This window comes from Balaenoptera musculus, chromosome 12 (genome assembly GCF_009873245.2).
Source record: "Balaenoptera musculus isolate JJ_BM4_2016_0621 chromosome 12, mBalMus1.pri.v3, whole genome shotgun sequence".
Lineage (NCBI taxonomy): Eukaryota > Metazoa > Chordata > Mammalia > Artiodactyla > Balaenopteridae > Balaenoptera > Balaenoptera musculus.
In genome coordinates, this window is record NC_045796.1 from 84,611,383 (window position 1) to 84,638,185 (window position 26,803).

Here is a 26,803-nt window from a genome sequence, read left to right on the forward strand (position 1 = left end):
ATTCCAACCTTGGACCATCATCTTCCATCATTCTAAATCACTCCCTTGAGTACCTTGAACCCCCAAAACTTTTGATGTCACCAAGATCTCTAATCCATCCATGATACAAATTTTTCATTATCCTGCATTGCCTAGATGGCCCCTCCTCCTTATTTATCTAGTTTAAATTCCACGGTCACTTGTTATAATCACTCCCTTGTGTATACTATTGGCTTCCTGGCCCATTCTTGCTTCTTGCACTCACTTGTCAAAACTGGAGCCTTGTTTAAATCCAGCTCCCCTCCTGTTCTGTGCCTTTGCCTGAGCGTATGTACATGGTACATAATCTCACTTCAGTTCATGACCATGAACCTCTAGGGCAGCGGTCCCCAACCTTTTTGGCACCAGGGACCAGTTCTGTGGAAGACAATTTTTCCACAGACTGGGGTGGGGGAGGGGGGATGGTTTCGGGATGATTTGAGTGCGTTACATTTATTGTGCACCTTATTTCTATTATTATTACATTGTAATATATAATGAAATAATTATACAGCTCACCATAATGCAGACAGGAGGCGGAGCTCAGGCGGTACTACGAGCCATGGGGAGCAGCTGTAAATACAGATGAAGCTTCACTCGCTCGCCCGCCGCTCACCTCCTGCTGTGCAGCCCAGTTCCTAACAGGCCACGGACCAGCCGAGGCCCGGGGGTTGGGGACCCCTGCTCTAGGGGGTTCTGCTCAGCCATCACACTCTGTGGTCCCTGGATTTTCCCTCCCTCTGAGAAGACCTTCTCCTTAAATCTCCAACCTCTTCTCCCTACCACACTCTCAGATGATGACCTTGACTCCTCCATCTCTGAGAAAACTGAAGCAATCAGAAAAGAACCTCTATAGACTCCAACCAATTCATGTGCCCACATACCAGCATCTGTACCCCTATTCTCTGATTTCCCACCGGTTACCATAGATGAACTACCCATGCTTCTCTCTGAAGCCAAACCCTGCATTTATGCTCTAGGTCCCCTTCCCTCTTAGCTATTTAAGGATGTCATTCCAGCAATTCTCCCCTCTCCTCCTATCTCGTCATCCCCCTCCCCTTTCTTCAGCACAGTAACAGTCTGCTACTTCTGTGGTCTTAAAGTTCATTTTAGCAAACCTTGCCCTATCTCCTCCAGCAGCTGCTGGCCCATTTCTTTTTTTCTTTTTAAGTTTATTTATTTATTTTTGGCTGTGTTGGGTCTTCGTTTCCGTGCAAGGGCTTTCTCTAGTTGTGGCAAGCGGGGGCCACTCTTCATCGCGGTGCGCGGGCCTCTCACTATCGCGGCCTCTCTTGTCGCGGAGCACAGGCTCCAGACGCGCAGGCTCAGTAGTTGTGGCTCACGGGCCCAGTTGCTCCGCGGCATGTGGGATCTTCCCAGACCAGGGCTCGAACCCATGTCCCCTACATTGGCAGGCAGATTCTCAACCACTGCGCCACCAGGGAAGCCAAGTTTGTCTACTTTTAAATACCAGGGGAGCCTGCTTTTTCTCTGAAAGCAAATCTGTGAACTCCTAGTGGGAAGAACGTTTCTCAGCTAAATCTCTGTGTGCTGCTCTGGGATGTGGGGATGCCACACCCTGTAGTGGGGATGGCGGAGGCTGCACTGATGGATGCTCTCAGCTCTCAGCACCCTGGTCCTTGCAGACGCCCCTCCCACCTCCTCTGTTTCCTGGGAAACGGTGGCTCCAGGCTGCTCTCAGGGAGCCTGCCCTTTCCCCACAACCCTCAGCACTCCAATTCCAGCCCTTGGGAAGGAGACAGAGTAAACGGGGGAAATAGAGTGGGGAGGAGAGAAACTCAGAATCTCTCTGTTTGAACGTCTGTGTGTTTCCTGGAAACGATGTTGGAGATCATGATGGACAAATTAAAGTGTGTGTATGTATGATATCTGCATTCCCTTTTGATAACCATTGCTCTTCAGTGGTGCCTAGTTTTTTGTTTTTGTTTTTGTTTTTTTAAATTAATTAATTTATTTTTGGCTGTGTCGGGTCTTCGTTTCTGTGCGAGGGCTTTCTCTAGTTGCGGCAAGCGGGGGCCACTCTTCATCGCGGTGCGCGGTCCTCTCACTATCACGACCTCTCTTGTTGCGGAGCAGAGGCTCCAGACGCGCAGGCTCAGTAATTGTGGCTCACGGGCCCAGTCGCTCCGCGGCATGTGGGATCTTCCCAGACCAGGGCTCGAACCCGTGTCCCCTGCATTGGCAGGCAGATTCTCAACCACTGCACCACCAGGGAAGCCCTGGCCCATTTCTTTACTTTCCTTTGCAGCAAAACTCCTTAAGCACTTGTTTAAACTGTATTTGCTGTCTCTAAATCTTTTTTTGTCATTCTCTCTTAAACCCATTCAAGTCCAGTAATTGCTCCTACCAACACAGTGAAACTGATCATTCCTCTGGTGATACGTGACCTCTATATTGCTGAATCCAATGTCAGTACTTTGCCGTCCTACTTGACCCCATCCTACTTGACCTATCTGTAGGATTTGAGACAGATTTTCACTCTCTCTTCTTGCTACGAGATCTTTGCTTGATTTCCAGGAAGCCAACATTTCCTCCTATTTCCCTGGTCACTCCTCCTCAGTCTCCCTTGCTCATTCCCCCATTTCTTCCTGATCTTAATGTTGGAGGGCCTCGGGGCTCAGTCCTTGACCCTCTTCCATTTGTTTGAGTGAATAAACAACATTCTTTTTGTTTTTAATTTTTTGTCTTTTAAATTAATTTTTATTGGAGTATAGTTGACTGATCCTCTTCTCTTTTAAAAAAATCTACTGTCATTCTCTTGGTGATCTTATCCAGCCTTCTGACTTTCAGATAGCATCTATATGCTTAGACAAGCAATCTGTATCTCCACTTAGACTCTTTTTTTAAAAATTTTATTTATTTATTTATTTATTTATTTATTTATTTTTGGCTGTGTTGGGTCTTTGTTTCTGTGCGAGGGCTTTCTCTAGTTGCGGCAAGCGGGGGCCACTCTTCATCGCGGTGCGCGGGCCTCTCACTATCGCGGCCTCTCTTGTTGCAGAGCACAGGCTCCAGACGCGCAGGCTCAGTAGTTGTGGCTCACGGGCCTAGTTGCTCCGCGGCATGTGGGATCTTCCCAGACCAGGGCTCGAACCCGTGTCCCCTGCATTGGCAGGCAGATTCTCAACCACTGCACCACCAGGGAAGCCCTAGACTCTTTTTTATCATTATTATTATTTTTTATTTTTTGGCTGCACCACGCAGCATGCGGGATCTTAGTTCCCCGACGAGGGATCGAACCCATGCCCTCTGCAGTGGAAGTGTGGATTCTTAACCACTGGACTGCCAGGGAATTCCCTTAGACTCTTTTGTAAACTCCATACTTTTCTATTGTACTGCCTACTCAATACCCCCACTTTGCTGTCTAATAGATACTTCCAAACTCAGTCCCATGTCCAAAATCATACTCCGGATCATTGTGTATCTGTAGCTGTCCTCATTTCTGTTGATGACGCCCTGCCGCGCCAGTTGCTGAGGCCAACACCATGGAGCCGTCCTTGACTCTTCTCTCAGACCCACATCCCATCAGCCCTGTCGTTCTGCCTTCGCAGCATGTCCATAACCTATCTGCTCCTCACGACCGCCACCGTTTCTGCTCTCATCTGAGCCGACATCACTCCCTCGTCTACAGGAATAGTGTCTTCCCTGCCCCATCCTCACTCAACAGCTGCGGGCCCCATCACTCTACTACTCAGAAACCACCGCTGGCTCCGTATTCCCTCAGAGTGAAGGACGAAGTCCTTACAATGGCTGGTGAGCCTCCTTATTAATTAGTGTTTCTCAAACTACCTGTGGGGAAGGGGCAGTTTATTTACTTATTTATTTTCTAATGCATCATGATCCAAGGTGAGTCTACTGGTCGCATGTTTGGATATCATGGCAACGTCAAAAGTCAGGTTGCCAGACAAGTTGTTTAAATGCTTTGTCTCCATCTCTGTGCTTACCTTGCCCCAGAACCCATAACGAGTGCAGACTGGCACTGGTCCTCCACTGGCCAGTGAGTAGCACTGACTTCAACATGGCAGGGCTGCTCCTAACCGCCACCCCACCTCTCTGACCTCATCTCCTACCATACCCCCTCGCTCACTCCCCGGGTCTCCTTGGATGTACCAGGAATGCTCTGTCTCAGGGCATTTAGACCTGCTGCTTTTTCTTCTTTTAAAAAAAGTTTTTTTAGTTGTATATATTTAAGGTGTACAATATGATGATTTGATATACGTATACATTGTGAAATGATCACCGCAATCAAGCTAATTCACCTCCCCATCACCTCACACAGGTCACTGTGTGTGTGTGTGTGTGTGGTGAAAACGCTTAGCAAATTTCAAGCGTACAGTTTAGCACGGTTACCTAGTGTCACCTTGCTATACACTACATCTCTAGAACTTACTCATCTTGCCTGGAACATTCTTCGTTCTGGCTTGGCTAACTGCCCCCCACCTCTTCCAAGTCTTTGCTCAGTTCTTGCTTTCTCAGACCACCCGATTTAAAATGATACCCTTCCCTTCCACACTCCTGATGCCCTTAACCTGCCTCTACTTTTTCATTCCACAGCACTTATCAACGGTATTATTTAGTTATTTGTGTTTATTCTTTTAGTTTCTGTATCCCCTTCTTAGAACATAATTTTTGTCTCTTTTGTTCCCTTATACATCCCCAAACCTAAAACAGTTCCTGGTCCAACAGTAGGTGCTCCATAAATATTTTTGAATGTTCAATCAGTGATCACACGTCTAACCCCGCACTTACCTTTATACCAGGAAATCCTTCTAATCCTGGCAACCCCATCGCACCAGGTTCTCCCTGTTAAATATGAACATAAGAACACAGAAGCAATGGTCAAAAGGTTTTTTAAGCATTGATTTCGAAAGCAAAGATATTTTTTGCCTAAAAAATACTCCCTCAAACATCAATTGGTAATTTAGCAAGTAAATAGTACGCTCTATTTTCAAGCATCTGTATTCTTGCATTTGATATTTGGAAACAGTTTGAAAATAAAGCTATTCCCTGGAGAAGTATGAGTATCTTTTCTAATTGATTGTTTTTATCCTGATGAAGAATCTGCTCTGAATGAATCCCTCTAGTCAGTGATAACTCCAATTTCAATAAGAATTAGAAGGAAAGACTGGGTTTTAATAAACTTTGCCAATTTATAAGGTACCTAAGCCCTCTAGATTATCAGAAAACAAGACTAAAGTCTTTAAGAGTGCATGAAGATGGAGCTCTCAAAGCAAAGTTTATCATCCCTCAATATGTCCTGGAGCTGGACATGAACTGTGGATGCTTCAGAGGACAGCCCAGGAGCAGTTATTTATGACGGCTCACTGAGAGGAGACAGGTAAGCATTTCTGCTAAAAAAAAAAATCTGTTACATATGCTGGTGTCTGGTCCCAGCTGACTGGAGCCTGTAGGTCCTCAAGGAACCCCTTTAGAAAGGTCAGGGTGAAGGAAGCTGCCAACTTTGAACAATAAACATTAGGGGTTTTAAATTAAGAGAGATAAAGTGGGTAGTTTTTGATACCTCCTTGTTAATGAATTAATGTTAACTGCAAATATTTTCTTAAGACACTGGATGTTTTCAACATAATCACATAGAAAAGGTAGCTTCCCAAGGTCATTTTCTGTAAATGTATTTTTGCATGCCTCATTCTAATCTGCTTCAAAAATATTACCAACACTCTAACTTCCATTATGATTTATGATATTGTCCTTATCGTGGGATGCTTAATGAGGAAGCATATCATTTGATACTTTCTTTGCTTCAAAAGCCTTTTTAAGCAACTACCAATATGTAACCTGTCAATCAGAAAAAAAAGATGTTCAGATTCTATTCTGCATGAAGCTCTGTAATAGAGGATCTGGGTTACTGACAAAGGAAATAAGCCCTTTGATTCTCTTTGTTTATATTCTCAACTCTCTTTAGGACAGAGGAATTGGTTGGACAGTGCTCAGCCTATCAATCAATATTTGTTTGAAAGTAGCTAATAATAAATATTTAATTGAAAGCCAATTATAAATTGAATACCAAGGGAATGAAATGGAGTGCCTCAGAAGATAATAAATTCAATTAAGGGTAATTTTTATCTGTAAAGGTTCACTGAGAAGATTAGAAACAGTGGTACAGATCTGGTGTCCTGGGATTTGAAGGATGCTGGAAGAGTGTATCTCTGCCACACCTACCCCGATGGGACTTTTCCATTTTCTGCTCTGTGACCTGTGACTCGACCATTCCTGGCTTATCTATCTCTATGCTATGAGGTAGTATTTCTCTATTCGGGGCAACTGGTCGGAAATGAGTTGCCCGGTGGTGGTGACATGGAGCCCAAAGGAATAATCTAAAGTTTTATCTAAGATAAACCTGAAGGTTTACTTGGTAGTTAATTTCATGATTCCACATTTCTGTTTTTGTGCTTCACCCATTTAATTCACATCTCTAAAAGCAAGGAACGTCGTCCACTTAGTTTTTATTCTTTATTCTTTGTTGCAGCTAAAAAATTTTGAAGCCTAATCTCTTCAAATTCTACTCAATGCTGTCTACATTTTTGTTGCCACGCACTTTCCAATCCAAGTGAATTATAATTTATCCTTTATTATAATACTTTTTAAGAAGGTTTCTCACCTTAATCTACAGTTACTAACTTAAAAACTTGGGTGTTCCAGAAAAGTCGGTGAGAAGCTTACGTGTCCCTGAATGATTCGGAGGGGATGTTTGTGTGTGTGAGTATGAGAAGGAAAGACCAGGAGGAAATTTTTATCAATAAGATGAAAGGAGATTCAAATTGGAATGAAGGATATGCGGGCGGAGGTGAAAGCATTAAAAAACGTTACAGATAAAGGAAGCACAGCATGAGTAATGAAACAACAGAAACTTCTAAATGACATATTTGGGGTTCGGAAAATGCTACAAACTGGGCATTTCATAGGGGAAAACAAATTGGCTTTTAATATATATTGCCCAATAACAAAAAATAAGCTCTTTCATGCATCTTCTTTGAACATCTATTTAGATGTAAAAAGATTGCTTCTTATGGCTCTTCTTTCGCTTGTTTAAAATTTATTCATCTAGTTTTACCAAACTCCACTGTAATGAAAGGGTCTGCAATTTCTTCCCACGGCAATGGAAGGTGGTTTGAAAGTTTATTTCATTTTCAGCTACATCTGAGTTTCAAGTATATACCCAAAGGTTAAAGGACACAGAAATGAAATAGGAAGGACAGGACACATGCCTGAAAAGGACATGACAGGAAAATCTGCCAAGGAATAAAGGGAATGGAATTGCATCTGGCAGAACTTTTACAGTGCCGCTCCATGGCTGAGAAGGATGCTTAACAATCCTCATCCTTCGGAAGAGGCTGGAGCACAGGATCTCTTCCCAGGCTGAGGGCGAACCTCCTGAAACATCGCTCCTAATAAGCAGAGTTCTGACAGCGCACCACATCGCCTCCAGAACAACCGCCCAAGACAGTCAAAGCAAATAAACCGTCCCTGTCTTGTTGTAGTTGTCGGTGGGGGAGACGACAGACCTATTAAGGAATTTCTTTCCAATAAATAGTTTTCTCCCATGATCTACTTAACATGGAATCAATCATCAACATAGTCCTGTTGGAAGAAAGTGTCCTATTTCTCAGGAGCTTTATATGCACCTTCCTCCAGCCCAGGGTGATTTTTAAAATCTCACTGACGGAAGAGCGTCAAGGGCAGGGACACATCAGGACCGAGGCATCCTGAAATGAGGAGGTGCCCACTTCCTCCATTTAACCAAGGGACATCTCAGAAGGCAGGCATCTCTCCTGAAGGTCTTCTTTCAAACGCGAATAAAGATTTATTTTCTAAATGACACAAAACATGGGAATATACATACCACCGGGCCAGGATCACCTTTGGGGCCCTGTAAGAAAAATATGAGAAGTCATCTTGAAAATAACGACCGAAGCAAAATTACAAACTATGAAGAATTTTTATCCAATTTGCTTTAATACACATAAAAATCTCTGCAACTTTTGTTTTGCTATGGTTTGGATTTGAAGCATAATAAGATGAGGAAATATAACTTGATGGAACTCCCATGACGGTGATTGCTTGGACATTGATTTAGTTCTCAGATTTCCAAAAAGTGACACCACTCCGCAGAATGCTGTTTTCCTTTATTTTGACTGTGTACATTTCCCCAATGTTATTAGAATTGGTTTATTTCCTCCGGCAGAAAATTTTGTTTATATTTGTAACACGTACTTTTCAGTGAACTTAGGAGGTCTTTGTGTGTGTGTGTGTGAGGCTGCTCAGCTAAAATACGCTTGGTGATAAACAACTGTACTCACAGGGGGGCCAGGTGGCCCTGGATAACTGGGAGCATTCACACCTCCCTTCAAAAGAAAAAGACAAAGGTGAGAAGAATTTGTAGTAACCCATAACCGGAAAGTGATTTGACGTAATTAGAAAAGTAGATACCTGGATTTTATATAAACTGCTCATTCCGTTTCCTTCATTGAATGGTACACCCTTAGAAAAGAAATGACACATGGAGTTATCCTTTGAAGTTAACAGTGAGCATCTCTACCTTTTGTTGTTTCACCAAATGATATTTTTCCTACGCTGTTATAGAAACTGAGTTTCATGTTATCGGTAAAAATTATAACGTTCCCATTTTTGGTTTTTCTAAAGCAAATGTAGACGACAAAACCGGAAGGCATGTGAGCTCCACCCGGAGCACACGCACACACTTTTGGCGGGGCTGGGATGAATGTGCCGGCTTGACAGATGAGACACTAATGCATTCAGAGGAAAGTACTATTTGCTCATTAAAATTCAGTTTCGGAATTGCCAACTTATGCTAACTGTTTATAGCCTGCTGACCTGCAGGTCATAACACAGGAGTGCTGATGAAGATGTGAATAGGGAACAATTTGGCTACTGAAAGGTAATTTTTTCCACACCCTCTTCATACTAAATAGAAAATTAAGGGAAATGGGGGAGATGACATCACTCACAACCCTGTGTGGATGTTTCTACAAAAACATATTCTTTAGAACAAGAGGGAACAGGAACTTCCTAATAAATTGACCTGTGAATGCAAAGCCCCAGAGTAACTAACACTTAAAGAGAACTAATCTGAGAGGCTTTCAAAATCATACATTTTGGCATTCAGGAAAAATTTGCATATGAAAATTTTAGTTAGGATCTTCTAGCCTTCTTTTTAAAAATTCCCATAGAATCATAACCTGCGTTTTCCTTTATTGTGATTTCCACGTTTCAGCTGCAAAACTGAAGAGCCATCATTGCCGTTTTTGGACCACGGTGGTCAGTGGTGCTCAGGGCGCGTGATCTGTGTGCATCTTCCAAACACTTGTGAAGGAAGGAAAAATGCTCTGTTCATGTATTCCTTCAGTATTGCACTCGTTCATGTGACAACTGCTGAATGTCTACTGTATTTAGTCCTGGAGGGGGAAGGATACTTTTGTCTGAGATTTCCAGGGCCACAGGAGGGTGCTTCACAGAAAAGACAACACTTAACTTGTTTTGAAGAATAAACAGTTTTGGAGAACCGGGGTGGGGGGCAAGGGAGATTTCTTAAGTCCATCGTAAAACAGAGGTCCCTTTTGGGAGCTCATGTTGTATTTTGCTGTTCTGTCCACTGGGGAGGGAGGGTATTTTAGTGGTTGAGCCTCAGATGCTGCCTGCCCTGCTTCCCTGCCAGGGGAGAAGGTAAGTAAAACAAAACCGAAGAGCATGTTTAGGGAAACAGGGCGTCTGTGTATTCACTGATGTGCGCACACGTGCGATCGCACGCCGACCAGCGATGTATCTTTGTTGTCTTCAGCATCTCAGGAAACTCTCATCAGTGGAGAAAGCTGCGACGTGAAACTGCATAGCAGCCACACCCTTCCTTTCTCTTGTTTTTAGGTGAGGATGGTACTTAAGGTGAGGACTTGGGCCATTTCAGGGCGTTACTCAGTTTTCCTGGATGTCTCCCTTGCATGTAGGAAGCACACACACGTTGTTAAACTTCTGATTGTTTTTCTCCGGAAAAAAACAAAGTCACGGCTGAATTCCGCCCCTTGCGGGGGAGTCTGGCTTCTTCACCTCTGCCTCTGAGGCAGGTGGGAAAGAACGCTCGGCTGGGCGGACGCTGTGATGCTGTTTGAGCGAGACCCCACTGGAGGGCAGACTTGCTCCGGAGAGACGCCCTTGTCCTCCCCGGCCTCCCGACAAGGCAGATGCACGTCTGTCTCAATCCCTAGCGCGAAAGCAGCGGCGGCCCTTGTACGTTTCATTCACTAAGGTGCCATATAAATAGCATTTCCTTTTGCATCTCGGGCATCATGGATGGTAATGAATACACACAGCACAACACAATTTTTCTACCAGCTCACATTGCCGGAAGGGATGTCTTTTTACAGCCCCTCTCTTTTCTGTGAATGAGGCTCACTGAGGTTAAATGACTTTCCCAGGGTCCCCCAGGCAGGAAGTGGAGAGTAGGGGTGCACACCTACCCGAACTGAGTCCACAGCAGGGAGGCCCACAGTCTGCAAATCCGAGCAGTGTGCCTCAGGGCTGAGCTAATGCGGGAATCAGGGCTCCCCTAAGCCACCCTGGCTGTCATTCGCATGTATACATAAAACTCAGATGACTTTTATCCTTGAGAATATCTAAATGTAGTCTGACCTCTGAGTCATAAAAGCTTTTTTTTGATTTCAACTATAGGACATTCTGAAAAAGGCAGACGTATAGAGATAGTAAAAAAACCAACAGTTTCTAGCGGCTTGAGGGACGGGGAGGTGAGCGATGGACAAGTGTAGCACAGGACGTTTTTAGGGGAGTGAAACTGTTCTGTATGGTACCGTAATGGTGGATACATGAGATTATGCACTTATCAAAACTAATGGACCATACAACCGAAAAAGTAAACCCCAAGGTCAACTATACAGTTTAGTTAATAATAATGTATCAATATCAGTTTCTCAACTGTAAAAAATTCTACTCTAAGAAAGAAATTATATTACCTGGATAGTTAATGTGACAAATAATATTTCTCAACATATACATCATAATAATAATTTTGTTATACATGCCACTGAAAAATCATTATATCAGCGTTAGAAGGATCTTTATACATATATTTTTGGTTTTTAAGCTGAGATAGAATTCACATACCATAAAGTTTATACTTTTAATAAGAGTACAATTCCACACTAATGTAAGATATTAATGATGAGGGAAACTGCGTGTGTGTGGCAGGACCATATGGGAACTCTTTGTATTTTCTGTGAAATTTTCCTGCAAACATAAAAAATCATCCAAAAAAATAAAGTCTATTTAAAAAAACAACAACAAAAAAACAAACAAAAAAAGTAAAATCCTTTTTTTTTTTCCATTATGGTTTATTACAGGATATTGAATTTAATTCCCTGTGCTATACAATAGGACCTTGTTGTTTACACAAGTCTTAAATAGATGCATGAATTTATGTTTTAAACCTGAAACAACTCACAGGTGGTCCAGGTGGTCCGGGTCTCCCAGGGGGTCCCTCGCTGCCCTGCAAGGAGGTACACAGACCAACATCAATGGCTTAGACGTTTCTCCTCCAGGTTTGTGAACCCGACCGCGCTTGCTCAGAGAGCCACATTCTGAAGTCAATATGACTTGTCATTTTGTTCACCCTTGCAAAGTCTTATTCAGCGGGGCTTTTCCCCTCACCTGGGGAATTAACATTACTAGACCAAGGAAAAGGTAAATGCCTTTTCCCACAGGCATTCGGATCCTCACGGTGTGAGCGCCAGGGATGAAGCTTATTTTTAGATGCAGCCAGGCAAGCAGGTGACCAGGTCCTGGACTTCGAGTGCAGCTGGGGGAACTCCCCCCACATGGGGGTGCAGAGCACACTTCCTGAAGGCTGGGGCAGCTCAGGAACATGGCTCTTTGGGTCAGACCCTCGCTCCTAGCCTCACCTCCACCACCTTCATCTTCTGGGAACCACAGAGGGCATCCACATGCTTTGACTAAAGTAGAAAATCACAACCTGTGTGTGTCTGCAGGAGGAACACCTTCTTTCACATCCTAAGTGAATATCAGGCATGTCCCACTGAGCAGAGGTGACTGTGGTACAACGCTGTATAAGGGAAATGGTCTTTACAATGTAAACAGCCTCAGACATTCTGCTTCCAGGCAAAGCAGACTGAAAATGAAATGTGTGAGAAATGCATTCAAGTTGAAACTTGAAAAATGGGATTTCATCTATATTTTGATAAAACGTAGGATGCTTATTGGTCCATGATAAACAGAGGTATGATACTCCTTTTGGTGCCTTTAACCAGTTTTTCCTGTAACTGCTTTTTTTTTTTTTTTTTTTTTAGAATAATAGCCTCATAAAATCTTTGGAGTCCCTCAATATCAGGGGCGATGGCAAGAAATGGTTAATTAAAAAAGAATCCAGAGAGAGTAAAATTCCTACTTTAAAATGCCCAAGAATTTTGAGGGATTTTAGTCTATTTTCATAAATTTGATGAAGGATTTCACTCCAATCTCCCCATTTTTTCAGTAACCAAAGAATCATAGAAACCTTTTGATTGTATCTTTATCAATAAAAACCAACTGTAAAAAAACAAACAAAATAAAACAAAAAAAAAACAAACCAACTGTAAAGTTTTTCTTGCAATGTATCTGCCTGAGAAGGAGTGACCATGAGTATACTGTATCTTTTCCCAAACTGCTCTGATGGTGGCTCTCTCTCTAAGACACATGGGGCTCTGCTGGCAGTGTCCTTCAGAGAATTATGTCAGGGTTCTCATGAACCGTGAGAGGACAACAAACAAGGAAAATATGCGCCTATTGAAAGGACTTTTTTTTTCTGGCACAATTAATAGTCATATTTTCATTCTTGATTGTGCCCCAAAGCTCATCTCAGTGTGGAATTCCCATTAACTTCAAAAGGCAAATCTCTGACTGAATAATTTCCATCGAGAACAGATCAAAAAGGCTGGTGGAGTTGGGCAAGCTCCCCGGGATGCTAACAGAAAAACTGTGCTGAGACTGTCCAGAATAAGCACGTTGTTGCCTTTCAGTCTGGGGGGATTCCTTTGCTCCTCAATGCCATTATGCCCCATTGTGGTCATTTTGGGGTAGAAGCCACTTGAGTGGCTCACATGGACTCCAGATTCTTAAATTTCTCTCATCCAAAGAGTTAGTCCGTGTGACTCATGTGCTGGCTCTATCACACTGTGGGTGACACTTTAGATCCTAAATTGGGTAACTGTGTGATCTTCCTGCTGGGACTCCTCTTTTGCTGGTTCTCCCTGCTGACCACAGCAACCCATCTGTCCTGTCAACCGGACTCCCCAGGAAGCAAGCTGTGCTGGTTCTTTCGCGGATCTCCCCTACGACCCTCTAAGGACAGAACTTGCAGATTTTCTCAGCAAGCACGTCATTTACTGGAATCCTGGTTCTGAGAGCTAGACTGCTGTCGGGAGCCTTGGCACCTGCGGCTGGACTTCCAGATACAAACTACCTTCCTGCGCCTCATCAGGAGGTGACCCTCACCCATCCTTCCCCACGGTGGATGCCCAGGACCCTGAGTTCAGCTTGGACGTTTGCTGTGTGGCACCCATGTGCTATTCATCCTCTTCCCTGGGAACATATCTCTTGTCTTCAGACCAATTTGGGGACCCATGTCTTTCCAAGCCCACTTCCCTGACACCACTCCTATAATACTTTGAGGCTTTGCTTGATTTTATGGATTTCTCTGTAAGTAGGCTCAACTTGCCCCTACCCCAAGCCCCAATTTGGACAGTAAGTGAGGCTTTCCCTCTGTACCTTGTCACCCTTTGTTCCCGAGGGACCAGGATGTCCCGTTCTTCCCAACAAGCCCTGTAAAACACAAAACTAAGTTTGTTACAGAAACAACAACTAAATGGCCAAGGGTATTGGAAGTTGGTTGCTCAAATTGATACATTTTGAAGGTCATTTGATCCTAATTAAATCAGTCTTATAAGCTTATATTTCTTCAGGCTGATACAGCAGCTGTATCCTGCTGATAAGCCCTTGGAAGGATAAAATTTGTATTTGTGGTCGCTTTTTCACCTTGGCCAACCACATTTAATGACCTTAACTGGAACCTTTTAACACATTTAAGAATTTAGCCTTGCTGTTTAAATGGCAATTTACATAGCATTATGCCTTCCTAAATGAGCTATAATTTTGGTAGTGATCAACATTTTAAATACTTCACAGAGCAGAATTAACAAGGTGAGTTATGCGATCTGCATTTTACCAATGGAAAATAAAATTTAGTTTAAGATCTTCTTTGAGAATAGAGTTAGCTATCATTTCCATGGCTCCTTTCACAACTCTTTCTCTTAACTTTTAATTTTAGTGTACAATTTAGAGCCAGGTTTGTTCTATATAACTGTGGTGAAAGCATAAAGGGTAAAATTTTCATTATGGCAAACCCATGATTCAAAACATGAAAGAACACGATTACATTCCTACATACCATTTGCCTATGCACTCTAAGAAGGAAAGAGTTGGAAAAATTGAGGCTTGAGTAGGGTTGCTAGATTTAGCAAATAAAAATACAATATTTGGGACAAACATGCTATGAAAGTATTTATTTACATGAAATTCAAATTGAGCCTCATGTCCTGTATTTTAACTGGCAACCCTAGATTTGAGTTCTGCTTTAATGAGCGGCTGGGTTTAGCAGGTGGGAAAGAAAAAAGATTGTTTTAAGCAAACAGGGTAACTGAAGACAAAAAGGCCCTGATGCTGTGTTTGAGAGAGACAGAGGAAAAAAGTGCTGACTAAAGTAGAGCATATTTTAAGTCAGAAACAGGAATAAAAGTAAATTGAACCTGATAATCCTTGACCCGTTTTTTTTTTCTGTCTAGAGAATAAATTCTTAGTTTATGGCGCTTAAAAATGTAAGGGTGTAACCATCTGAATATCTCTCCCTAAGGTTAATGCCAGAAAAATTATAGCTAAAAAAGATAACGCTCCTCTACATCCAACGTCTATTCAAATAGACTTGCTTCATCACAGACTGCTTTCTGGTCTGGTAGAATTTTCATGACAAGTCTCCACAACCCCGAGCAGCCTTAAGGAATACTAACAAAAATCTGAGATGTTGGATGCTACTTTCCCCAGCAATAACTGCATAATCCACACAGAGGAACAGAGAACAAAAAGCAATAAAGACTGTTAGTTCACTTTGCATCATACCAGCAGATATGAAGTGTGAGTGAAACCATTTTAGCAAATACTTACAGGGGGTCCAGTCGGGCCAGGAGCACCTGGAAGGCCCGGAATGCCTTGAAGACCCTAAAAGAGATAGTTCCTACCATAAAATCTGTTATATCATTGGAAACAAAGCATTTTAGTTCATCGAATATTTTGACGATTGAAAACTACCCATCTTTGTTGGCTAATCAAGAAACACATTTGTCATCTGCAAACACCCGTTTTCTAAGAGTAAGGATGGCGGGCTAAAATGCCACGACATGGAATTTGTTACAAACATAATTTAACGTGTTGGTGATTCATAGAACACTTCTGATCTCACAGAGCCCCTCCATCGACAATAGCATCTTTGAGAAGCCGGCACTGCTAAAGCATGAAAATACAAATTTCAGATGAGCAGAATGCCATCGAAGAAATACACGGTTACACTAATGCTTCTTTCAGCTGGTGGGAACAACGGACTCTGTTTTATGATACAGTATTTAGTTCAGTCGGCCAGTTCATTATAAGAAATACCGCTCATCGGCGAAGTGAAATTTAGAACCCTTTAATGGCTTAAGCGTAAAAGTAAAGGGATAGACTCTCAGGCCCCGCCTAAGATTTGTAGCGTCATGCTAATTATACTGGATACATTTATATATTCAAGGAAGAATTGGTAAGGTTAACTGATAACTCGTGTAATTAATTTGTTCCTTTACCAAGTAAGTCAGCAACAGAATATTAGCTAAATAAGTTACATAAAATCCATAATATGTTTTGCAACTGTTAAAATCATGTTTCAAAAGCTATTGAATAACAAAGAAAAGGAAACGTTACAAAATGTTACATAGAGTAGGGTCCAAATTATTAAAAAATTAGAAAATGCACTTCATAAAATATGAGACTGATAGAGGCTCATAATGCCTTATCTGGAAACTTTAGTGCCAGGTGTGTTTCAGGGTTCTGAAGTTTCAGATTTGTTTCAAAGGGAACACAGTCTCATATTGGATACTACATAACACTCCCATGTCACCTGAGGCAGCACCTGCTAATAAACACACAAATATTTCTATAGCAAAACACATGATAGTCTCACCAAGTGGGATAAATAGACTAGCTCCATATGACTTCAGGTCAGATTTTGCTGACAAATAAATTTGCTGCAAACCTGGGAAAAATTTCCTGGGTTTTCAGAGGCATTTGAACTTTGGAATTGTGGATGAGGGGTTGTGGACAATAATATGACTTTTACCAACAGTGGGAGAAGTACAAATAGGAATAACTTTTGTCTTTTTAGTGCTTTTGTGTATTTCTCAAATTTTCTATAAGGAACTCAGATGACTTCTACAATGGGAAAAATATGCCCATAATAATAAATGGGAACCCATTTATTATTTCAGATAACCATATGACGTGTCAAGTTCTATTTTGAACGGTTCCACTTTTTCAGGATTGAAATTTCTTTACTGAGTAATCCTTTTATAGTGCCAAAGCATTCATCGTTGTAATAAATTCCTTTACCCTTTACTGTGATGAAATACGCATTTTATACATATTATAAATATCAGGTGAAGTGACCATGGTAAAATTGCTACATAGTTATCTATGGGAGCTCTAGAGGATCAAAGTTCTACAGAATCAAGGTTCTTTGCATCAATGGGATTAAGGACCAAGCTCTGCCAGGTCTGTCCATCTAATGCCTAATGGGATCATATATTCCTTCAGGTTTTTCCATGTGATGGGAGGTGAAGAAATGCTGGAAAGGCTCTCCTTGAATGTGCCGAAATTCCTCACGTAACAAGAGTCTTGGGTAAAATCTTATGTATCTTGTGTTAATGTGGACATATACTTTCTTCAAGATGGTATCATCCTCACTGGCAATGCTCAGTGTGTGTGTGCGTGCATGCATGTGCCCATGTGCAGTTGTGGGCAGTACACATTGGCATGTTGTATTGACTCTTTTTATTCCCCCACCATTAACTTGTTTATGGGGTTATAAGTGGAAAGGAAACAAATTTCCTTTGGGAATGGATCTCTAAATGTCTGGAGATTATAAATGCTATGCCACAAATTGCTTTATCTCAAAACACCCACATTTCCATAAAACTCTCTCTGTATGTACGTGTATAAGATATGTGTGTTCATATGTCTTCTTTTTTTTTTTTTTTTTTTTGCTACTTTTAGTCTCAACACTGAATCAGCCTAGAGATGCTGAGTGAGTCTTTAGGTAGTCCAGTTTATAAGCTTGGGACTCATTAACCTTTGATGACCACATTAAACTTTAAAGTAAACCTCAGTCCATAAATAAAAAAAAAAAAACATTCTCAGCCATCTTTCTCTGAACAAGCTGAAATTCTGTAGTAAGGGTAAAAGTTACTATGAATGTATAAACGGCAAGCAGGTAATTTTACAAGACAAGAAGGTCATTAAAGAAGACAAATACATATTAAAGAGTAGAACAGTCAATTTAGCATATTGTACCAAACTAAAATACAAATTAAAATTTACTGCATAGTCAAGGATCATTAGAGCTAAGTTCTTTCCCTATTCTGATATTTTGATTTTGCAAGTCCTATCTCAGTTGCTACCAAGTATATTTATTTTTCCATTGTTACAACTTATGGCTGACAATATTTTTCATGTCCTGTTTATCAATTATTATTCTAAAATATTGTAGAAAGACCTGTATTCCAAGCAAGAATTCCCTCTGACTATGAGAGGTAAGTCTGTGTTCTATCAGCATCTGCTAATTTGCTACCTTGCGTTGTGAAATAACATCTGCAAAAACCGTTGAGGATAATGTCACTTTTGTAAGAGCAATAAACCGAAAGGCAACTCCTCTCTTTAAGTTCCCAAATGGATTAAATCGACCATTGGATAATTATTAAATAATAATTGGGAATTCCTCAAAGAGACAGGGTGTCCTTCTGCATCTTTTCCACTAAGGGTAGAACAGACATCTTAGATTTTGTATGATTAGATATTATATGCATATTAAAATAGTATAGTTTATTGGCCAGCTGGAAATACCTATGTTCTTGGGCAAAGTTTCATTCACTTAAACAAATCAACAAATTAAAATTTCAGGGAGTATCTGAGTCCAAGTAGAAGACAAGATAATATTCAATATTTCCCACCTGCCTGAGAAGGACAAGCGGCATTGCCCCGTTACCCCCCAAAGGCCCAACTGAGCTAGTATGCTACTTCAGGTTTATTCATACTATTCATGTGATGTGAAGAAACAGTGAAGAATCTCCTTCTGAACCAGCTGGAATTGTCTATCTAAGTGTCTTGTGCAAAGTCTGTGTACGCTGTGTTAAAGAGTCAACAAGGTGTACTTAGGGAAAAGCACACTAAAATAGTGAAGGAGTTAAGGAGGGATTTCAGTTCACCAGGAGTGCTAAGGATTCTGAAGAATCAATAAAAGTTAACTTCTAATAAATTTAATTTTGAGTCACTTATGAAAAAACCTGAATTCCAATTATTTCCTGATCTTTTTGTTATTACATTCTCAATTGCCTTTAAAGCCTACTTCTTGAGTCTAGGCAGTTAAGAGCTGTTAGACTATTAAAATCAGACACCGTGCTTGTACTTTAGTGCAACCTTCTGTGGCGCATGAAGATGCAAAAGCTCAATAACTCTTCCTGATTTAGAAAATAAGATGCCTTTACTGTTTTATTTACAGATGAAAATAAATGTTGTATTTCTTTGCTCTTCAATTTTTAACTTGGAAAAAAACCAAGCCAGTCCTCACAGTTTTCTTGAATAGAATCCATGTTAATTAAAAACAATAACACGATGATAATTTATAATGTGAAATATATAACTCCAACTCAAAAAACAGATCTACTTTACATCCTTTTGATTTTCTGCACTAACATCAAGGTTAATATATGCCAGATGGCTTACTTACTTTCATTAAGGATTATTAGTATCAAAACTGTTTAACAAGAATTCATCATCCTAATTACTTTTCCTAAGCGTTAGTGTAAATCATGCAGGAAAGAATGCTATCCTGAGCATCAGTGCGGCTGAGAGTCAGAAAATTATGCCACCGTCTCAAGAGCACATTTGACTTTGAACCTTAGTGGGAGGGTGGGCAGCTGATTTAAACCAGTCCAAGCAGACCCGTTTGAGAGTTTTTTTTTTTCTTCCTCCCAAGAGTTTGAAAGTTGAGCAGAGATACAAACAAACCAAGGTCATTGAAACTGAGTCACGTTACAGCGGCGGCCCAGGGAAGTTCTGCTGAGCTCTGGAGCTGCCCTATCCCTAGGCTGGCTGCTGACTATTCCTTCAATTCTATGAGCTACTTTGGGACTCTTTTCAGTAAATCTCCTTTTCCTCTTTCTCCTTGCTTTTGTCTTGAGAGAGCTGGACTTGTTACCTGCTATGAGAAAACAGAAACGTAGTAACTGATATGTTAACTTTGTGTTTGAATTCCCTTGTCTCAAAAACTGGATCCCTGGGGATAAGCATCCACGTATTATTTAAAATGTGTTAACGTTTGGAAAAAACCTGTCTTCGTTTCTATTTGTTTAGCATCAAACAGGAGATATAGGAAAATTGATGTCCTTTTGTTGTGTCACATGGAAAGAATCAACAGTAGGGCTGCGTGATCAGAGAAGAGCCTTTTACCTCATTGCCTTTCTCCCCAGGTATCCCGGCGTAGCCTCGTTCTCCTTTGCTCCCCTAGAGACACAATACGTTTAGTTAGTACACTCAGTCATTTTGTCATCTTTTGGGAAAATGAACATATCTCTTCTCAGGACACTTGGGGCATGTCATTTGGACAGAATCGGGGGAAAAAAATAAATGACATCTGCAAATGGCTTTTACACCACTTTTCCAAAATATTTTTAGAAAAAGGACTGTATTTTAAAATGTATTTCTTTTTTTTTACCCTGAATTAAAGGTTGCACAGAGGAGAGACTTCCTTACCTTTGGTCCCTCTCTGCCTGGGACTCCTGGAGGACCCCGTGGCCCTACATCGCCCTAGAGGACAGAGCAGTCACAGCTGAGAGGAGGCACCATGTGTCACGTCCAGGGTCCACCAACACTTAGCCCCCTTCTTACCTTCCGGGCTACAGAATCAAACTGTCCAGGCTCACCAGTGCCTGCTTCTTCTCCTTTGTTGCTTTTCAGCCCAGGGACACTGGCTTGGCAGTTGCCACAGAAGTTCTAATGAAGATAGAGATAAGGTCACTGGAGATTCATTATTCATTGATTGGATTTGAACTTCTATTTGAACTTTTGTGAGAGTTGAGTGATAGCCATTGCTATGTCACTCTACTTTCAGAAACTTAATTTATTCAATTTGAAAGACTACTTTTGGGGAGGCAAAAACTATTTTAAAAGATAAACTCATAAGTCAAGAACACAGAGTTTCAATTGCTTAGCAGCATGTTTAAAAAGGGAGGTGGCAATAAAGTTTGGAATAACCAGCAAAATTACAGAGCTCATAAAACCAATAGCATAAATCATAAGAAAGAAAGAAAGAAAGGAAGAAAGAAAGAAAGCTGTGAAGAAAGGATTTCCCCTTTTGAGAGCCCAATCAGTTGGAGAACCCTAAACACAGCTTACTAACCTTTTATTTGTTAGGGGAAATACTCATGTGGGAAACAATTATTTGAGTGACTGGGACTTGACTTCTAAGTCAAATCCAAGTGCAGATAGGAAATATAAGTGGAATCACCTTTCCATCGCCTTCTCTGTAATCTTTAGCTGATCTGCAAAGGCTTCAATTTAGGTATCTGAGCTCACAAGATAAACTTCCTATCACATAAAGCCTACAGAGGCTTATTTTTAAATAAACTGTTATAAAAATATGATCAGGAAAGGCATAAAATAGGGACTACTGAGTGGGGGAGACAGCTTAAATTTAACAACTGACCAAAGGTAGGACAACCTAAGCCTCAATTCTTCCATCCTTTTAACCAAAGGGAAGAATCCTTAAACATGAAGAGGGAATGGAAGCTTGCCGTTGATGGGAAGCTGGCAAGAAAGCCCATGAAGTTCAATGTTTTTGACCCAGTGTATATCAGCACAAGTTTGATTTCCAAACATATGCTACATGGAAGACTAATTTTGTATGATATTGAAAAGGTTCTGAGGCAATTTGCCTAAAAAATGCTGGGTCAGAACAGTTCTCTTTATGGTTGTCCTTCTTAGAGCTGGAATACATGAGAAGGAGTTGGAATGTGCAAAGTTTCCCAAACTAATTTTACCACTAGGATCATTCCACTGAGCTAATGTGCTGGTACAGGAGTTAAGAAACACATACATAATTGTAGAACCACCCCTACTAAATCTGAAAAGCTGTGAAGGTAGAGACGCTTGAGGAGAGACGCTTGAGGACTTCAGAGAACCAAAAAGCTTTCTATATTTCAAAAAGTATAAAGAATGTCTACTGTATCTGTAGACATTATAACATGGCATATCAATATATAGTAACATTTTAGAATGGATTATTCAATTGATTGTTTTTTTTATTGAAGTATAGTTGATTCAGAATGTTGTGTTAATTTTAGGTAAATGGCAAAGTGATTCAGTTATACATACATATATATCTTTTTTCCAGATTCTTTTCCCTTATAGGTAATTGCAAAACATTGAGCATAGTTCCCTGTGCTACAGTAGGTCTTTGCTGGTTATCTATTGCATACAGTACTGTTCATATGTTAATCCCAAACTCCTAATTTATCCCTTCCCCCGTTTCCCCTTTGGTAACCATAAGTTTGTTTTCCATGTCTGTGGGTCTATTTCTACTTCGTATATAAGTAACATTTTAGGGTGGATTATTCAATTGATTTTTATTGAAGTATAGTTGATTTACAATGTTGTGGTAGTTTCATGATTGTTTTAATAAAACATAAAAAATGGAAATAATTACAAGTCAATAGGATTTTCTAGAGTCATTTCAAACTGACCTCATCTTCTTTAGGTTAGGGTTACTAGAATGGTAAATGAAGGAAAAGTGGATTTCATTAAGGTTCTTGAAAAAATATCTTTTAAGATTTTTCTCACGGAGAGGATAAAGACGCATCAGTTATTAGTTAACGCACAATCTCGTTCAAAGAAGGACTGATACACAGATTAACCTGGAGGAAGGTCTTTGAAGGTATACATCATTCAGGCTGGGAAATACGTCAGTTCTTTTCAACACTTTATTCAAACACAGGTTTTGAAAACAGAAAGCAGGACGATCAAGTCCGCTAAAGACTTTAAAACAGAGTGGGACAGTTAATGTATTGGGTGACAGGATTAGGATTAAAATTCCCATATGCTTTGGGGAACTACATGCTTCTCTTCTATTGAATACAGCTTGCTGGGACTGTCAGTCAAGGGTCCTGCCCACCTCTTGCCAACTGGCTCCCCTGAGACTCAGAACGTCCATGAGGTGGGGCTGGGTCTGGACCCCGGCAAGGGCATTTATTAAGGGAATGCTGCCCTGGTGAAACTGTTGACTACCATGTCTGAGGCCATCGGAGCCCTGGTTCTTTCCCCTGTCAGAGCCTGTTTACAGTCATTTTGTCTGTAGTGGGAGCTGCCCCACATCCTATCAGGATAGTCAATAAATTTTTTTGATCCTTAAAGAACCCTAAATGTTCCAGAATGATATAACTCCTACAGTCCTGCCATTTCCAACATCACTGCCCTCGTAAAGAACATGAGACTGACTGTCTGAGGACCTGTACTCCTGTGTTAATGTCGCACTTACTGGCTGTGTGACTCTGAGCAAGGTACTTAAATTAACTCCTCAGAATTTAGGTCTCTCGTGTACAGAATGGGAAACTCCGCAGCCTGAACTCATAGGATTCTTGTGCAGATTAAGTGAGATGATATAAGTAAAGCAGTGTGTTGCCTGGCATGTAATCATAACTCAATAAATATAAGATCCTCCTGAAGCCCCCATAAATACTATTTTCTGACTTATGAGAAAATGTTGGCTTTTGAAAGTCTTAAAACCCCCCCTCTATATATTTATATTTATATCTACATTTACATTTATATTCATATACTATTCTCAAAACCTTTATCACCTGACAAATATATTTACTAGAATTCTAGCCTTGTGAATTCAATTCAACAAATATTCCTGCCTGCCTACTATTGAGTAAGTCGTTGCAGGAACCATTGGGCTAAATTCTGGGAATATAAAATAGATCACATATATACACACACATAGCTCGTGTGTGTGTGTGTACAAATATACTATCCATTCATACACTGACAGATACGACACATGAGGTGTGAGTGGAATATAAAGGGACAGACTTTCATTTGGGTTCAGTCTCAGCATTCCACAAAGAAACATGCAAATACACAACTTCCAGGTGTCCCATGATCAACCTCCCCCCATCTGTTTTTACAAATAAAATAGAGGAAAGTATTAGAGAAAAAAAATGGTAGCAAGATGAATTCCCTGTGAGGTGGATCATAGGTAGAGATCACTTTTATTTAACAGAGTCACAGGTGTTAGGGCCATTGTCAGCTATGGAATTTTGTAACTCACTTTGTAAAATCCCACGACATAAAAACTCAGCCTTGCAAGCTAGCTGTTTATTGAGCAGTATTGCTTTCCACCCTGGACTGGCCAGGGCGGATACCGTGAGAAGGACTGGGTTTCACAGTGATGAGCCTGGGTGGGTAAACACCATTAAGAGAAGGCTATCGCTCCAGAGAGAGAACGTCTACGCACGGGTGTTAATGACACCCTTCCTCTCCCGCAGCTCATCCCGGAACTACCACCCTCCTCCCCTGCTCCTCCTGTCCCTCCACACCCAAAATGAGAGGCTGGTAAAGAAGAGAGTGGGGAATGAGTATAAGTGGCACTAGACATATACAGACACGTGTTCCTTTTTCTATCTGAAAGATGTTCTGCCATTAAGAAATTGAATTTCAATTCAGGCTAAGCAATTAACTCAAATTCTGGTAAAGATTTCCTTTCTGATTTTTCCTGGAAATTAACACATAATTTCTTACATAGCCAGAGTACCTTGAACAAGGCTCCAATGTCTCCCAAGAGAGGAAGTGCAATCTGTGGATAAGGAGAAAAAAACCCAAAATACGTGTATTTATACATATACAGGCACACAATACAATACAAACATAATAAATGTAGATATTTTCCCTCAAAACACCAGGCCAGCTGAGATTTGTCACCATGGTGACAAATGGTGGGGCTTAGAAGAGTCTCACCATCAGGATGGTTGGCCAACATGATGTTTCCTATCCAGAAACAGACACAGGACTCGGGCAGTGCTTTGGCCTCTGTCTTAAAGCGTCCTTTCAGAGAGACACCGTAAACCCCAGTAATGCTTTAAAGGTTCCCAGTCAATACACATACACACATGATTCACTCAGCGAGGGAGTTAAAAGGCCAAGATACGCCTCTGCATGTAACTTATAATGGCAGATGAGGCTCAAACGGTGTAGGAGGATTTGTGAGACTCAGAACCGAGAGGCCAGATTTGGGTTTTATTATACAAAATTCTTAATACAATGTCATATACCATATGGCTTCTTAAGTTATAACTGCTGATTTGGAGGCTATTTAAAGGGATTTCACTGTCACTCAAAGCAAGGTTTAACCTAAAATAAAACTTTGGAACACCCATTTAGTGCCTAAACCTGTTCTGAAAAGGCTACTCAAGCCAGTTTTGTAATTTAACCATTTCAGCATTCTTAAAGCCACAGAATCAATAGATATGTACCATACTGTGGGAAACGTACCTGCAAGCTTTCATTTAGAAAAATGAAATTCATTTAGTCACCAGCATTAGAAAGAATAGAATCTGTGGCTATGTATTTTAACTCAATTTTCCATGGGATTGAGACATTATACACCAAGGTTCAGCTTGGGGCAAAAATTATACAACTGAATTATACCCTCAGGAAATAAGTATTCATCACACACACAAAAATGCTGATGTAGCTTGAATTTTTTTCCCCCTCTACAAAAAAATGGGGATAAACAAAATCACTAAGCAGCCACTGAGCATTCTAATTAGTTTGGACAGCAAAACTTGCTTGGTAGGCTGTTTGGCTTCTGGGTGCATTAAGGATACATAAATCAGGCACGGTCTGTCAACATACCGGGTCACCTGGGGGGCCTGGCAGACCTGGCTTTCCATCCCTCCCAGGAGCTCCCTGAAAACAGAAGCAGCATGTTCAAATCTTTGCACCTCGGCACAGGTTCAGATTAAAACAGGTGCGGGGGAGAGGGGAAGTAGGTAAAAACTGTCCTTACATCATTCCCTGGGGTCCCTGGAGCTCCTGGCAATCCAGGGAGACCTCGAGGACCCTGGAAAAGGGGGAAAATAGTTACTTATAAGGATAGTCTTTTAGTAATTGCCCCCATTCCCCCCGCCCCAGTCAGCAAGATGGATTTGCTGTGCCAGATAACTTGGTTAAGTAGCTTACCTGAATCCCTGGCTCTCCAGCTGGGCCTTGGGAGCCCTGCATAGAAGGAGATTCAGTGATCAGAATTCTGCTGGGAATGTCCATAGATTACCCAAGTGGGATAAAGGGCCAAGTACTGTAATTTACATAGCGGGCAACAGGGCTTGCCACCCTGCACACTGAAAACTCTCTGCAAAGCTGGCCAAGAGTTCTGGGTGGCAGGTGAACGCCTGACCAGACGCAGTGCTGGAAGCGCCACCGTAACTGCGTTCAGACGCCTGGGCCACCCCCGAGCCCGCCATCGGTCCCTGCCCACTCACGGGCGCACAAACAACACGCCCAAGCTCTGTCTGCTAGACGCTGGCTGGCCACTGGGTAACTGGCTTGGGGCTTCCTTTCCTTCCTGCTTTGTACTGGGAGTCATTTCTCTGAAGAAATTGACAGAACCAGTGTTCAGTGACGGCAACTGGAAATAAAACTTCAGTTATTCTTTTCTATGTTAGAAAACTGGAATTTGGGGTAACTAAAATGAGGCTGGGAGATTATCAGTGAACCTAATGATGACAGATCCATCCCTATCTCATGACCATGGACCCCTGGATGAGGAACTGACTGACCACCTGGGTGAGTGAAGAGCTGGGGTCTCAGCACCTGACTTCACTACCTGCTCACCTGACTTCACTACCTGCTCACTGCCTTTTCCCTTCTTACTTTTAAATAAATATTCATATTGTCAAAGCTACCTTTTTGCTTCCTTTCTATTTATACGGTGCCCTTAAGTTATTTTTGGTTTGTTGGTTTATTTTTCGCTTCAACCTCCTTCACTCCCCTAATAATTTCCTGAACTACTTTTTTACTTTGTTTAATCTCCCATCTCCAGTGGTCTTTATATTCTCACCCTGGAAAATCAAACACCACACACAATATAACCATTCACTATTTACATCTTCTTTTACCTCTCATGATAATTTCATTTCAAGGCCAATCCCCAAATTAATGTCTTTAGGATAACCATCTATTTCACTTTTCTTGTCCCAAAATCTTTTATCTTTTTTTCATAGTAAATGAAAAGTTTTATCTCTTACTGCTATTTAGTCCACAAGTACGCATACAATGGTCATTATTATCATTATTACCCTTATAGCTAAAACACGTC

At 41.2% G+C, this 26,803-nt stretch overlaps 1 protein-coding gene across 1 annotated transcript in view; it reads right to left on the bottom strand.

The window, feature by feature from the left end:
* Window positions 1-26,803, bottom strand: part of COL19A1 (collagen type XIX alpha 1 chain) — a 363,922-nt gene that overhangs the window by 33,495 nt on the left and 303,624 nt on the right. The window contains exons 27-40 of the mRNA XM_036871237.1: window positions 25,669-25,704; window positions 25,496-25,549; window positions 25,342-25,395; window positions 24,242-24,283; window positions 20,320-20,424; window positions 20,185-20,238; window positions 19,882-19,935; window positions 15,295-15,348; window positions 13,846-13,899; window positions 11,528-11,572; window positions 8,488-8,538; window positions 8,358-8,402; window positions 7,901-7,927; window positions 4,789-4,842 (exon numbers count right to left, since the gene is read on the bottom strand). Of these exons, the coding sequence (XP_036727132.1) occupies window positions 4,789-4,842; window positions 7,901-7,927; window positions 8,358-8,402; window positions 8,488-8,538; window positions 11,528-11,572; window positions 13,846-13,899; window positions 15,295-15,348; window positions 19,882-19,935; window positions 20,185-20,238; window positions 20,320-20,424; window positions 24,242-24,283; window positions 25,342-25,395; window positions 25,496-25,549; window positions 25,669-25,704 (729 nt within the window). The remainder of the gene's footprint in view (window positions 1-4,788; window positions 4,843-7,900; window positions 7,928-8,357; window positions 8,403-8,487; window positions 8,539-11,527; window positions 11,573-13,845; window positions 13,900-15,294; window positions 15,349-19,881; window positions 19,936-20,184; window positions 20,239-20,319; window positions 20,425-24,241; window positions 24,284-25,341; window positions 25,396-25,495; window positions 25,550-25,668; window positions 25,705-26,803) is intronic.